Source organism: Panthera leo, chromosome D3, assembly GCF_018350215.1.
Source record: "Panthera leo isolate Ple1 chromosome D3, P.leo_Ple1_pat1.1, whole genome shotgun sequence".
NCBI lineage: Eukaryota > Metazoa > Chordata > Mammalia > Carnivora > Felidae > Panthera > Panthera leo.
The window spans coordinates 21,849,428-21,862,078 of NC_056690.1; the positions used below are offsets into that span (position 1 = coordinate 21,849,428).

Below are 12,651 nucleotides of genomic sequence, written 5' to 3' on the forward strand. Positions count from 1 at the left end.
TATTTTTGAGACAGAGAGAGACAGAGCATGAATGGGGGAGGGTCAGAGAGAGAGGGAGACACAGAATCGGAAGCAGGCTCCAGGCTCTGAGCCATCAGCACAGAGCCCGACGCGGGGCTCGAACTCACGGACCGTGAGATCATGACCTGAGCCGAAGTCGGACGCTTAACCGACCAAGCCACCCAGGCGCCCCTAAGTATTAATTTATTTTTGAGAGAGAGAGAGAAAGAGAGACAGACAGACAGACAGACAGAGACAGAGTGTGAGTTGGGGAGGGGCAGAGAGAGAGGGAGACACAGTCCACAGCAGGCTCTAGGCTCTGAGTTGTCAGCACAGAGCCCGATGCAGGGCTTGAACTCACAAACCATAGGATCATGACCTGAGCTGAAGTTGGATGCCTAACCAGCTGAGCCACCGAGGCGCCCTGAATAAAATAATTTTTAATTGAAAAAAAAATAATTACTTCTTCAGATATATAACAATCACCAATTCACATATTATTCTGCTCTGGGAGACATTTGGCTCCCTAGTAGCTAATAATAAATGGCTAATACTCATGAGTGCTCACTGCACGTGAAGCCCTGTTCTTACCCAATACTACACAGGACTTCATTCATTTACCCCTCATAATAATATTAGGAACTAGACAAAAGGTTAGTATCTTCGTTTTACAGATGAGGAAATGAAGCACAAAAAGGGTAAGTAACTTGCCCAATGTACACAAGCAATAAATGACAGAATCAGAATTCGAACCCAAGCAATCTGGTTCTTGAGTCTGTGCTCTTAACTACCACATGATACTGTTCCTATTACATGTAGATCTGACTAGTTTAACCCCCCAGAGGACAAACTTCATTTCCAACTTCTTGGGGAATCACCAACCTATTCACCCCCTCCCTGCCCCAAATCACCCATAAGTAAAAGATATTATGTAAATATTCCATTTTTTCCACTCTATACTTAACGTACATCTTTAGCTAATATCATCTTTCAAAGATTTCTAAAATTTAAAAAATAAAAAAACTTACAATTAGAACTGAAACTTGTCAGATTTCAATTCATAATTAGTTCCGTCTAGAGTAGTTGGGCTCTTTCTTCCCTCTACTGCCTTTCTCTTCACAATTTGTTCCTGTCTGGCTGGTACCTACAAAGAAGCACAGCTCAAGACCTGCTGCTGAACAGGATTCCTAGGTCATCATCTCTGGCTCCTTTGGGGGCAGAAGACAAAGCTTTAACTTCTCACTTCAACATCGCAGGCAACTTTCCAAAACAACCCAATGTCTAGAACCAATTTCTCTCTGCCACTTACAGTAACTGCAGACTCAGTGGCTGCTAAGGAAAGGATGTGGGGAAGAGGAAGGGCAGGGAAAGGCCTTGCTTACATCATGTCTCTTGGCCACCCTGGCAACTCATTCAACAAATATCCCTCACATGCCAATGATGTGCTCAGTGGTGACACAATGAAGGGCAAAATGTCCCATGGTCCGTGATCAGGTTATACTTACAGAATATTAGAGGTCTCAGGATGTTATTAAGGAGATGATCAAATGAATAAACGTAAAATTAAAACCACAAAAAAAAAGCATCAAAGGGAAGGTCTATGAAAGCATAAAACAGGGGGTCATGACCTATTCTATAACTATTTCTTTGAGACATTCAGGTAAAGATCTGAAGGATGAGCAAGAGTTAATTAGGCCAAAAGAGAGTGAGAGGGCATTCCAGGCAGAGAGAACAGTGGGAACAGAAGGCTGTCAGAAGGAAGCAGGGTGTGTTTTGGACCCTGTGAGGAGGAGCAGTGAGACTGAAGTAGAGTGAGCAGGAGGCTATGGGGAGAGGCCAGGCCACAAGGGGCTCTGTAGGCCACATTAGGGACTGGTTTTTATCCAAGAGCACTGCAAAATCATGGATGCATATAAGGATGGAGAGATGACAGTGTGACGTGCTCAGATTTTTTTTTAAGGTCACTCATTCTGGCCGCTCTGTGGAGAATGGATTGGGTGGTGCAAGTGACTATGCAATTAGAAGGCTACTTTAGTCACCCAGGTGAGAGACGATAATAGCCTGGAATAGGGTGGTAGTAGGAGAAATGGAAAGAAATGGACGCATTCAAAATATAACCTAGAGATAAAACTGACAGGTGTGGATATTGGGGATGAGAGAGAAGAGGTATCAAGAAGCACTTCCAGGTTCTGGCTTAGGCAGTGGGGTGGATGGTCATGCCATTCAATGAGACAGGTTATACTGAAGAGAAGCTAATCTGGGGAGGAAGAATGAAAGTCCAGCTGGATCTGGGATGCCTGGAAGACATTCAAATGGGCAGGAGAGGCTCATAGTAGGATAGACAGGACAAGAGCCCAGTGGAAAGGTTTGGATTGTAGATACAAACTTTGGAGTCATCAGTGTGTGGAGGAAGCCATGGGTGTGGGTGAGATTGCCTAGGGAGAAACAGAGAGTGTGCCTGGAGGAACAGCAACATTTCAGAGCTAGATAGAGGATAAGTAAACTGGAATGACCAGAAAAGTGTGTGTGTGGGGGGGGGGGGGGGGAGCAGGAGAGTATGGAATGTCATGGAAGTCGAGGGAAGAGAATGTTTCAAGAGTGACAAAAATACTAACATAATAATAAATGCTAACATCTGTTAAGTCCTAATTATGGCCAGGCACTGTGCTAAGGGCTTTGAATACATGATCAAATTTAATGCTGCACAACAACCTTTTCAGGTGGGAAGCATTTTACTTCCCCTTTTATAGATGAGGAAACTGTGGAAAGAAACTCAAGGTCAGCTGACTCAAGAGAAACTGGGATGGAAACTCGAACAGGTTGACTCCCAAAATCTTGCTCACTTTTCTCTACTAACCTCTAGTGTAACTTGGAAGGTCATACAAGATGAAGACTGAAGAGTGGCCAGTGGATGGACTGATGTGGCTGTCCCCTGGAAAGTTACTAAGGGAACACTGTTTCAGGGGAATGAGAATAAAAGTCACACTAGAGCCCACTATTAGGACTGCTCCACATTATTACTATTTTTCAGCTGTCTGAGGGAGCCAGTTAGGAGACCAGGCCAATATGTTAAATCTGTATCCCCAACAGCATCTAATTTGGTGCCTTTGATATAGCAAATGATGCTCAAAATTATACGTGAACTGGTAACGTAAGCAGCACAAAATTCCCATGTGCTGCTCACTGCTAACCCTTCACATTACACCATCCTCATGTTTTCAGAGTGCTTTCTTTTGTGAGATCCTGACCTGAGCTGAAATCAAGAGTCAGATGCTTAACCAACTGAGCCACTCAGGTGCCCCTCAGAGTGCCTTCTTATCCATTACCGCCTTGATCCTCACAAGTTCATGAGGTGGATTACTTTTACTATATCTCATAGATGAGGAATTGAAGTTCACAGTGGCAAAGGAACTTGCCCACAGTTACAGCCAGCCTGGCTCAGCTAAGACCCAAATTCAGCTCTTCTGACTCTAAGTCTACTATTCTTTCTGGGGAGTCCTAGTGGAGAGAAGACCCTCTTCAGAGTCAGGGAGACCTGAGTTCAAATGTTAGCTCTGGGTGACCCTGAGCAAGTTCCTCTACCTTTCTGGACCTTCCTGTTTTTGTGTAAAATGCAGTTGTAGAGTTATTGTGAGGGTTGAATCAGATAATCTAAGTGAAACTCTCAATACAATGCTTAATAAATATCTGTCTTCCATTACTGGCTCCACCCTACCCCTCTTCATCTCTGCCCCAGACAGCAGCTGTGGGGCTTCTCTGGGATCTTAGTTCTCTCTTCCCAAAGAACAGAGCAGTATTAAGGCATGCTGAAGGTAACATACTGCTGCTATATACTAGAAGTCCCACTCCGTGTTCACGCTGGAGTTGTTTGTGGGGGCAGAGGAAGGCCCAGCTGTTTGTCCTCTGTCAGGCAGGCCCTAGTCCGTTTAACTGCCAGCCTTAATGAGTTGCTGGCTGGCTCTTCCTTAGAGATAAAGTAGACAAATAAGCCAACTAGAATCAAAGGCTTGGGTCAGTAAATGCGGCAGCAACAACAACATTACAACAGCAGATGGCAGGGTTGCTCCACGGACTCCCCCAGCAGGAGCCAGAGACCCAGGAGAAATGTATCGGCACTTTTGTTAACATTTGAGAGTTCATAAAGCTTTTGAATCAATAGCCTTCAATGTTATCTGACACCACCTGTGTGTGGCAAGCAGGGTGAGTGTTTTTACTCTGAAGCTACAGAAGAGGAAACTGAGCCTCAGGGAGGTTAAACAACCTGGCCATATTCAGGAATGTAAAGAGATTCATTCTTGTAAGCAAGGAGTCAGAACACCTGGGTTCAAATCTCAGCTATGCTACTTACTAGCTCTATGACTGTGAGCAAGTAACTTTCATTTCCCTATTTGTAAAATATGTATGACCAGTACTACAGTTATTAGGTTGTTATAAGAATTAAGTTAGATGATACAAATGTGAAATGCTTAGGACAGTGTCTGGTACATAGTAAACACTCAAAAAATGGTAGTTCTTACTATAATTATGATGCACCATGCTTGTTTAGATGGGGGTGTAGGTAAGAAAATGAGCACGGCTTGCAGCATCACAGAAGATACCCTGTCGTCACCCAGCCTATTACACCACAGTCTCTGGTGGCTACGTGTATAATTTCTTCACCGGCCTTTCCTGGAATCACAAATTTAGCGGAAATGGTCTGTTGCCTGATGAAGTGACAACAGCTTTCTATCTGTATTATTCCTTTTCCAGAACATAGGCATTAGAAATCACTTCTCAAGGGGCGCCTGGGTGGTTCAGTTGGTTGAGCGACTGACTTCAGCTCAGGTCATGATCTCGTAGTTTGTGAGTTTGAGCTCCGCATTGGGTTCTGTGCTGATAGCTCAGAGCCTGTAGCCTACTTCAGATTCTGTGTCTCCCCCTCTCTCTACCCCTCCCCTGCTCACGCTCTGCGTCTCTCTGTGTCTCAATAATAAATAAATGTTAAAAATAAAATAAAATAAAATAAGAAAAGAAATCCCTTCTCAAAAGAGAAAGCTCAGAGTCTGTTCATGATCCCAAGAAAGGAGGCCTTGAAGAGTTCCCAGGAGCCTTCAGGATGGTGGGTTTTTCCTTCTGACAATGCTATTAGGAACCAGGTCAAGTCAGAGAGTCCCAAGTAAGGACAATAAAGACTAATTAATAGAGGCAGTTTTCCCTCTTCCCACAACCCCTCCTCCTTGGCTAAACACTTCTGATGAGGGTGAAAGGACAATCATCAGAAAGCTTGTCAAGGTTCTTAGGTTTGCCAACATGCCAAGTCATTATACAAGATGCCAGCTCCATACTTGACCTCAGCTACAAACATGTAGTCTGGCTGTTTTCCTGGCCTCCCCCATGGAGAGGGGAGCCAGTTTCAGAGAGCTTCAGAGAGAATGGCCCCAACTCTAGAACCAATGGCATTGCCAGAGGTACACAGAGTCCAAATAGGCCTGTTGCAAAGGTTGAGGAGAGGAAGCAGGAGGGCTGGTCAGCCAAGTGTCCAGGGATCAGAAGGATCCTGGCCAGGCACCCAACTGTACCAGCACAGTTACAGACTAGGCTACTTCCAGGAGGTTTGTCAGCTGGCCTCTGCTGTACAGTCCCAGGTTCCAGCCTTCAGTGGCTTCCTATTGTCTGGGGCACCTGAGAATCTGGCGGAAGGCTATCAGAGATAGGATTACGGATGTGGCTGCAGATGCGGGGGATGGGGTAATGTAAGGAGAAGGAGAAGGGAGGAGAGTTTGGGCCACACCCCAGTAATTTCTTCATTGAATATCCAGCTCCACCCTGTGACTAGGAAAACAAAGGTGTGGGGGAAAGGGAAAAGAAAAGTCATTTCCTTTATTGTAACTAACTCAACTGGGTAAGAACAAGGCTGGAAGGGAATCACGAAAAATGAATTTCTTTGGGTAGCATGGAGGGAGGGTCCTACTTTCAGCAGACCTGTGCCCAGACACTCTGAATTCATCAGAGAATCACAGATGAGCTAGGATGAAAGAAAATTTCAAAGACCATTCAGGCTGATGCCTCATGGTCCTTACAACAAATACAAACAAATACAGTCCTTCTCAGCCCTGAAGATCTTCCTCCAAACTGGACAAAAGTCAGTTGGCTCCAAAGAAGCCAGTCTCTCCAGGGCAAATTACCAGGCTCCATCTGAGGACTTCATGTCATCCAGTTTTCGTGAGAAAGCTCAGGAATCAGGAAATGTGCTCCTTAAATAAAGCTGGATTAGACAGATTATGTCCTTGAGACAAAGCTATAAATGGGAGACCTATTCCAGATGTTCTACTTCCCCCACAGGCATGATCTTTGGTGTAACTGTGCCAAGGTAGTTCAAAGTTAACTTTAATCCCTGAGGCTCTACATTAGAAGACCAAGAGGTGCGTAACAAGAGAAATAAATCCATGCACATAGGTGTATATAGACACACACTCACAATATAATATAAAGTGACAGCTACGGATTATTATGGGTATTCTATGTGTCAGGTGCTATGCTGAACAGTTTATCTAGGTTATTACATTTAATTGTGATAGCCTGTGAGATGAGTACTTATCCCCATTTTATAGATGAGATGCCTAAAGCTCAAGGCAGTCAACCCAAGGACAGTTAATAAATTGCAAAGCCAGGATTTGAAACCAGACAGCCTCCTTCTAGAGCCTGCACTCATCCACCATGTTAACGTGCCTTACTTCTTTCTCTCTACACATATATTTCTCTCTACCCCCCACTCTGACACACACACAACATGCACACAAATATGTCCCCTAACAAGCTAGCATCTGACCAGACCCACACATGATGCAAGAATTCAGTACTAAGGTCAACTCTGACCATCCATGACCTGTCTCTGTACCTCTTTTTGTCTTTTTGGTTTCAGGCCTCTCAACTGTGATATGAAGGGGTTATGTCACACAATAGGTGGTCCCTTCTGGTTCTGAAGTTCTCTGGTGTTAAGAGAATCCAGAAATTCAAAAAATTAGCTTCTTCTACCCTGTCCTGCTTATTTTGGATGGAAAATATTAACACAAATAGGAAAACAGCAGGGATAAATATGACCCTATGGGTTAGGTGCCAAGGTGAGCCTCAGCCTGGGAACTCATCAGGATTAGCTTCAGCTCTAAATGAAAGTGGTAGCCAAAGGTTTTATCTGTAGGGTCCCCTTATAGCTCCGATATTCTGCTCTAATCCTTACTAAATAAAGGTAGTAAGTAAAGAATCAACTTCCTTGAGGGTAAAAGGAAGAACCAAGGCAATTAGATCCACAGAGAAGACTGGAGAGCTCTCTGAATTAGAGCTGAAAGGGCAGAAAAAATGCTAGTTCCTCTCCAACTCTTCCAGAGGCCAGAGCTCTCCAGGCCAACCCCCCACATAGTTCCCGGGTGGAGGCAAGTGCTTAAAGGTCAATTAAATTACTTGATATCAGCACGGGGGATGCTTTGCAACAAGAGCTGTGTGTGGGAGTTGGAATCTATAGCACATGGTGCCTGTCTACAGTCTGTCTCATTCTCAGGATGTAAGCAACAGCCCCACTACTTCAGACCATGAGGGCACACATGCCCACCCAGCCTCCGATGTGGAATGACTGTAGGCCAGGCACTGTTTTATGTTCTGGAGAATGCAGACAAGCTCCCACTCTTGAAGATTCCAATCTCACAGGGGAAAGAAATATCCATTCAGTGGGTGCCTACCATGTGCTAGGCCCTTGGCATATATGATTTCATTCTATCTTAACAAATCTATGAGATAAATTTTTAACATCCGTGTTTTCCTGATGAGGAAACTGAGCCTCAGACAACAGGAACAAATCTGACTTTAAAGTCTCTGTTATTTTCAAGAAACTGGGCTGCCTTCAAACAATAATCTCAGAGCTATAATAAAGTTAAATAACAAAAAGCAGGAAACTAGGAGGCATCCTGTGGTGAAGAGCTGGCTCTGCCAACTGCACTCAAGAACAACCCTTGAGGCACCTGCGTCATCAGTAGTGTAGCTGTGGGAAAGTCATTCTTTCTGGGCCTCAGTTTCCTCATTGGTAAAGTGAAGGTGCTGGGATACCCTGGAAAAGGCTGCTCCAATCCCCCTACCCCATTTCTAGCTGTACCTGGCCCACATGTGGCTCTTCCATTTGTTCATGTGCTCTTCCTTGGCACATTCTTCCCTGTCCTCTCAACCCATACCAAAATGGAAACTCTCAAGTCAGAAGCTTGTTTTTGTATTTTCCAGAACACGAAGTAGTGGCTGGCAAAGACAGGAGGACAGACCTACTTACCGGAAGCAAGAGCTGTGCCAGGCTTCGTTGACAGTCCTGTACCACCTCTGGCTTGGAGCAACATGGTCCCCACAGCCCCGACACCTCCAGGCATCTTCACCTACACACAAAACCAGGAGGTTGAGAGGTAGCAGGGGGCACAGGGACGGGATTCCTACCATGCTGAATAAGACCGAGTCAACAGACTTATATTGAAAGGGTGGTCCAGTGCTCTGCTAAATACACAATTCCTGCCTCCACAAGATCTTTGGTAAGCACTTATCCAGCTTGCTCATCTCCCCAGGGACAGGGAATTCATGACCTCAAAAGTAAGTCTCATTCCATTTTTTAGAAATGGTTCCGATTATTCCTTTGTCCACAAAACTTGTCTTTTCCTAGAACTTTCAGCCCTTGCTTATTATAGCTCTGAGTAGATTAAATGAACAAGGTCTCTTTCTTTTGACTTCCTATGACTGTTCTCAACCAGCACCCACAAAAACTTCTCTGGGTTAAACATGTTATTCCCTTTTCCTATTCCATCACTGAGTCCAGGAGCTCATTCATTCAACCAACATCATAGGTCCTCTTGTCAGACCCATGGGTCCTCTCCAAGCTCTATGATGGAGACTGCTGGATAACATCATCTCTGTTCTTCAAGGAGCAAATCCACTGAAAAAGAACCCTTCTTCCACATTATAATTTTTCCCTTAGTAGAAGCAAAGTGCTATTTTAGTTAAGAGAAATTATGGGTATAGAAGGGAAAGAACATTTAATGAACACCTCCTATATACCAAGGCTTGTACTAGCTGCTTTCACAGACCCAATCGCATTTAATTCTCAAAACAATCCTGTGAAAGAGGTATTAAATTCATTTAATGGGTGGGAGAACTCAAACCTAGGGCTAGAGGGTGACAGGCCACACAACAGATTTAGCATTCCAACTCAGGCCCAACTCATCCTAAAGCCCATGCTCTTTATACTCCACCATGTTAATTTCTGCTCATTCCACTTAGGGGAGTCAGAAAAATCTTTGCAGAGGAAGCTAATACTTGAGCTAAACCTTGAAGGATGGAGTAGATTTGCCAGGGGCTGAGAAAGGATGGAGAAAGGCTGTATAGGCTGAGAGACTAGCATGGGCAATAACACAGAGTGAATCCATGTCCCTCCAAAAGGGACAAAACACAATACTTCTGCTGTGGCTCAGATGCCAACTTCTTGAAATAAAGAAGGCAGCTGAGATCAAGCTATGGTACCTGACTCAGCCCTAGAAAGCAGGACAAGGTTTTTACAAGACTCCCTTGTACACTCCGTGTATGCAGCTTTGTTCTCTCTGGGTAACTCCAGACTGCCACAGGCACGGTGACAGTCACTGAACCCTGTTTCACAGGCACAGGGGTCATGAATAGACAATGCACATCTCCAGACACTTCAAGATTGCTCAGCAGCATTCTGGGGTAGCCAGAACACACAGGCAGCTGTCCTTACACCCCAGAGGAAAGTTAAACAAGCTGGCAGAAGGCTTTAAAATCTCGACCCACCTGCTCCTCTCCCCCAGTTCCATAGTGATAGGACATATATGCCATCATCACCTGAATCTAAAGTTCTCAGACTCTCAGGGCACCTGGGTGGCTCAGTTGGTTAAGTGTCCAACTTCAGCTCAGGTCATGATCTCAAGTTTTGAGTTCAAGCCCCGTGTTGGGCTCTGTGCTGACAGCTCAGAGCCTGGAGCCTGCTTCAGAGTCTGTGTCCCTCTCTCAGCCCCTCTTCCACTGGGGCTCTGTCTCTCTAAAATAAATAAAAGGTTTAAAAAAAATTAAAATTCTCAGACTCTCAAGAGGGGTCTTTTTGGTTTTTTGGATGGTAGTAACCAGAGAGTGCACTATAATCCTCACAAAGTCCAAGGTTCAAAGTCTGAGAGACTTACTCAAATTGGGTTATGGACAGTGGGTGAGACAAAGAATTAGTAAGAAGGTTTTCAATGAAGACAGGCATCCAAATGAATCTTCCAAGTTTGTTGTTGTTGTTGTTTTTTTTAAGTTTATTTATTTCTTTTGAGAGAGAGAGAGCAAGCAGCGTAGGAGCAGAGAGACAGAGAGGGAAGAGAGAGAGAATCCCAAGCAGACTCCACACCATCAGTGCAGAGCTTGATGTGGGGCTTGAACTCATGAACCATGAGATCATAACCTGAGCTGAAACCAAGAGTCAGACGCTTCCAACTTATAGAGGTACAGATCTGAAACATTTTTGGAACTCTTGCATGGAAGGGTTTTTAGAGTCAGTTTGTGAACTGCTGTGTCCTACCCCCAGCAAGTCTCATTATTCTAAGCCACATCTTATTTCTCATTTTTACTTTTTAACTGAAAGGAATGGTCTCTAACTTGACCACCCACTTACTCAACAATTCAGCATTTTGGCCCTGGATGACCTCTGGCTGTTTACAAAGTTCAAAAAGGATCAGGACTTTCCACTATGAAGATATCTGAGGTAACTTGTTATTGACACACCCTCCAGAGCATGCCCTTTCCCCAGTCTTGAGAAACTCAAAGCCACTGAATGAACACTTACTTAGAATCTGCTTTGTGCTAGGCTCCAGGAGCACAAAATCAAGACCCCTACTCCCTTTTCTCATACCCACCTGGTTCCACCTTCCAAATGTTTCTCTAATCCTTCCCTGTCTTTCACCACAGCCTGAGTTCAGGTCTTTGGCTTCTTTTCCCTATCTACCACACAGTCTTAGCTGGCTCACTCAGACTCCCCAGTGTCCACAGAAGAAAAGGCTCAATTGTTTAGCATGGCACTCCTGTAATAGATTCCATCTTATCCCACCTCTCAGAAGATGTGCACTTTCCATTATCTCTACCACTACTCCCTTCCCCATTGGCTCCTTCCAAGTATTATTTAAATTAGTTCAAGTCTTTCCCATTAAAAAAAAAATCTGGATTCCATTTTCTTCTCTAGCTACCACCCTTCTTCCCCTTCACAGCCACACATATTAAAAACCTGTCTACACATCACTGCTCTCATTTCCTCACTTCCCACCTGTTGCAATCTGACTTCCACCCTCACCATTTCTCTGAAACTGTCTCACCAAGGGCCAAAGTGACTGCTTATTGCTAAATTCAATGGACACACTTCAGTCATTCTTTCAGAAAATATTTATTCTATGCCAACTATGTATCCAACCCTATTCTGGGGAAAGAGCAGCAAATGAGAAAGAGATTTAACATAGATATTAAACTATAATATACTTATTTTAATTATAATTGGGGCAAGTGGTATGAAGGAGAAATCAAGTTCATAACTAGGAAAATGGGGTTGGGATAAAGCAAACAAGCATTCCTTAGGGAAATAATTTTCAAACTGAGCTCTAAAGGATGGATACGAGGGGTGCCTGGGTGGCTCAGTCGGTTAAGCATCCAACTTCAGCTCAGGTCATGATCTCCCAGTTCATGCGTTCGAGTCCCACATTGGGCTCTGTGCTGGCAGCCTGGAGCCTGGAGCCTGCTTCGGATTCTCTCTCTCTCTGCCCCTCCCCTGTTCATGCTGTCTCTCTCTCTCTCTCAAAAATAAATAAAACATTAAAAACAAAAGGATAACATAAATTAACAGGCAGAGAGGAGGAGGGAAGGATAACACTGGAGATGGGAGTGGAAAGAAGACATGTGCAAAGGTCCTAAGGCAGGAACACAAAGTCCTCACATATCATTAAAGTTGGCTATTGTCAGCTCCAAAGGATGAGGGGAACCAAGACAGGTCCCTGGCCTACTGTAGTCCTTCAACAAACTTTTACTAAAGGAATGAATGGCTGTCTACAAGGTGACCCCAAAGAACCTTTATCTCTCATCAGCAACAAAGGAATGCTCTAAATCACATCTTGATCTATTTTCTGTTTCTGCCATTCACATTCATGTTCTTGCATCCTAGCATTCACATCTTGAGCTATTCTGTGTTTAGGATACTTTACTGCCTTTTCCCTTAATCAAATTTCTATCCTTCTTTGATGGTCCCCCAAAGGCAGACACTGTTTGTTCCATTTTGTCTATACCTGCTTTACATCATTTGTTTTGTAATTATAGTTCATTATGTTTCTATTTCCTTCAGTCTCACCCTCTCTGTGTCCCCCATCCCCACTGCCAGCTCTAAAGGACAAAGACTGCATCTTGATTATCTTCAAATCTCCAGGGCCTAGCATAAAACCTGGTACAGAACAGAAACTCTTTGTGTGGCAAATCCAACTGAAATGTTGGATCCAGCTGCCAACTATGAAGGTAATTTCCAAAGATAAGCTCCAACGGTCAGCAGGGATGATTCCACTCAGTAAGTATTCAGGCTCTCAGGATGACTACCTATGGGTAAAGCCACATGTGGATGTGCAGGCCTCA

The 12,651-nt window shown here is 44.2% G+C and overlaps 1 protein-coding gene across 3 annotated transcripts in view; it reads right to left on the reverse strand.

The window, feature by feature from the left end:
* LIMK2 (LIM domain kinase 2) overlaps positions 1 to 12,651 on the reverse strand; it is a 59,531-nt gene that overhangs the window by 39,346 nt on the left and 7,534 nt on the right. For 2 of the 3 annotated variants that reach the window (XM_042910094.1, XM_042910097.1), the window contains exon 2: positions 8,291 to 8,390. In XM_042910094.1, coding sequence (XP_042766028.1) covers positions 8,291 to 8,390 — 100 coding nt within the window. Of the gene's footprint in view, positions 1 to 1,028; positions 1,145 to 8,290; positions 8,391 to 12,651 lie in introns of those variants that run through there. The other variant, XM_042910096.1, reaches the window with a different exon arrangement.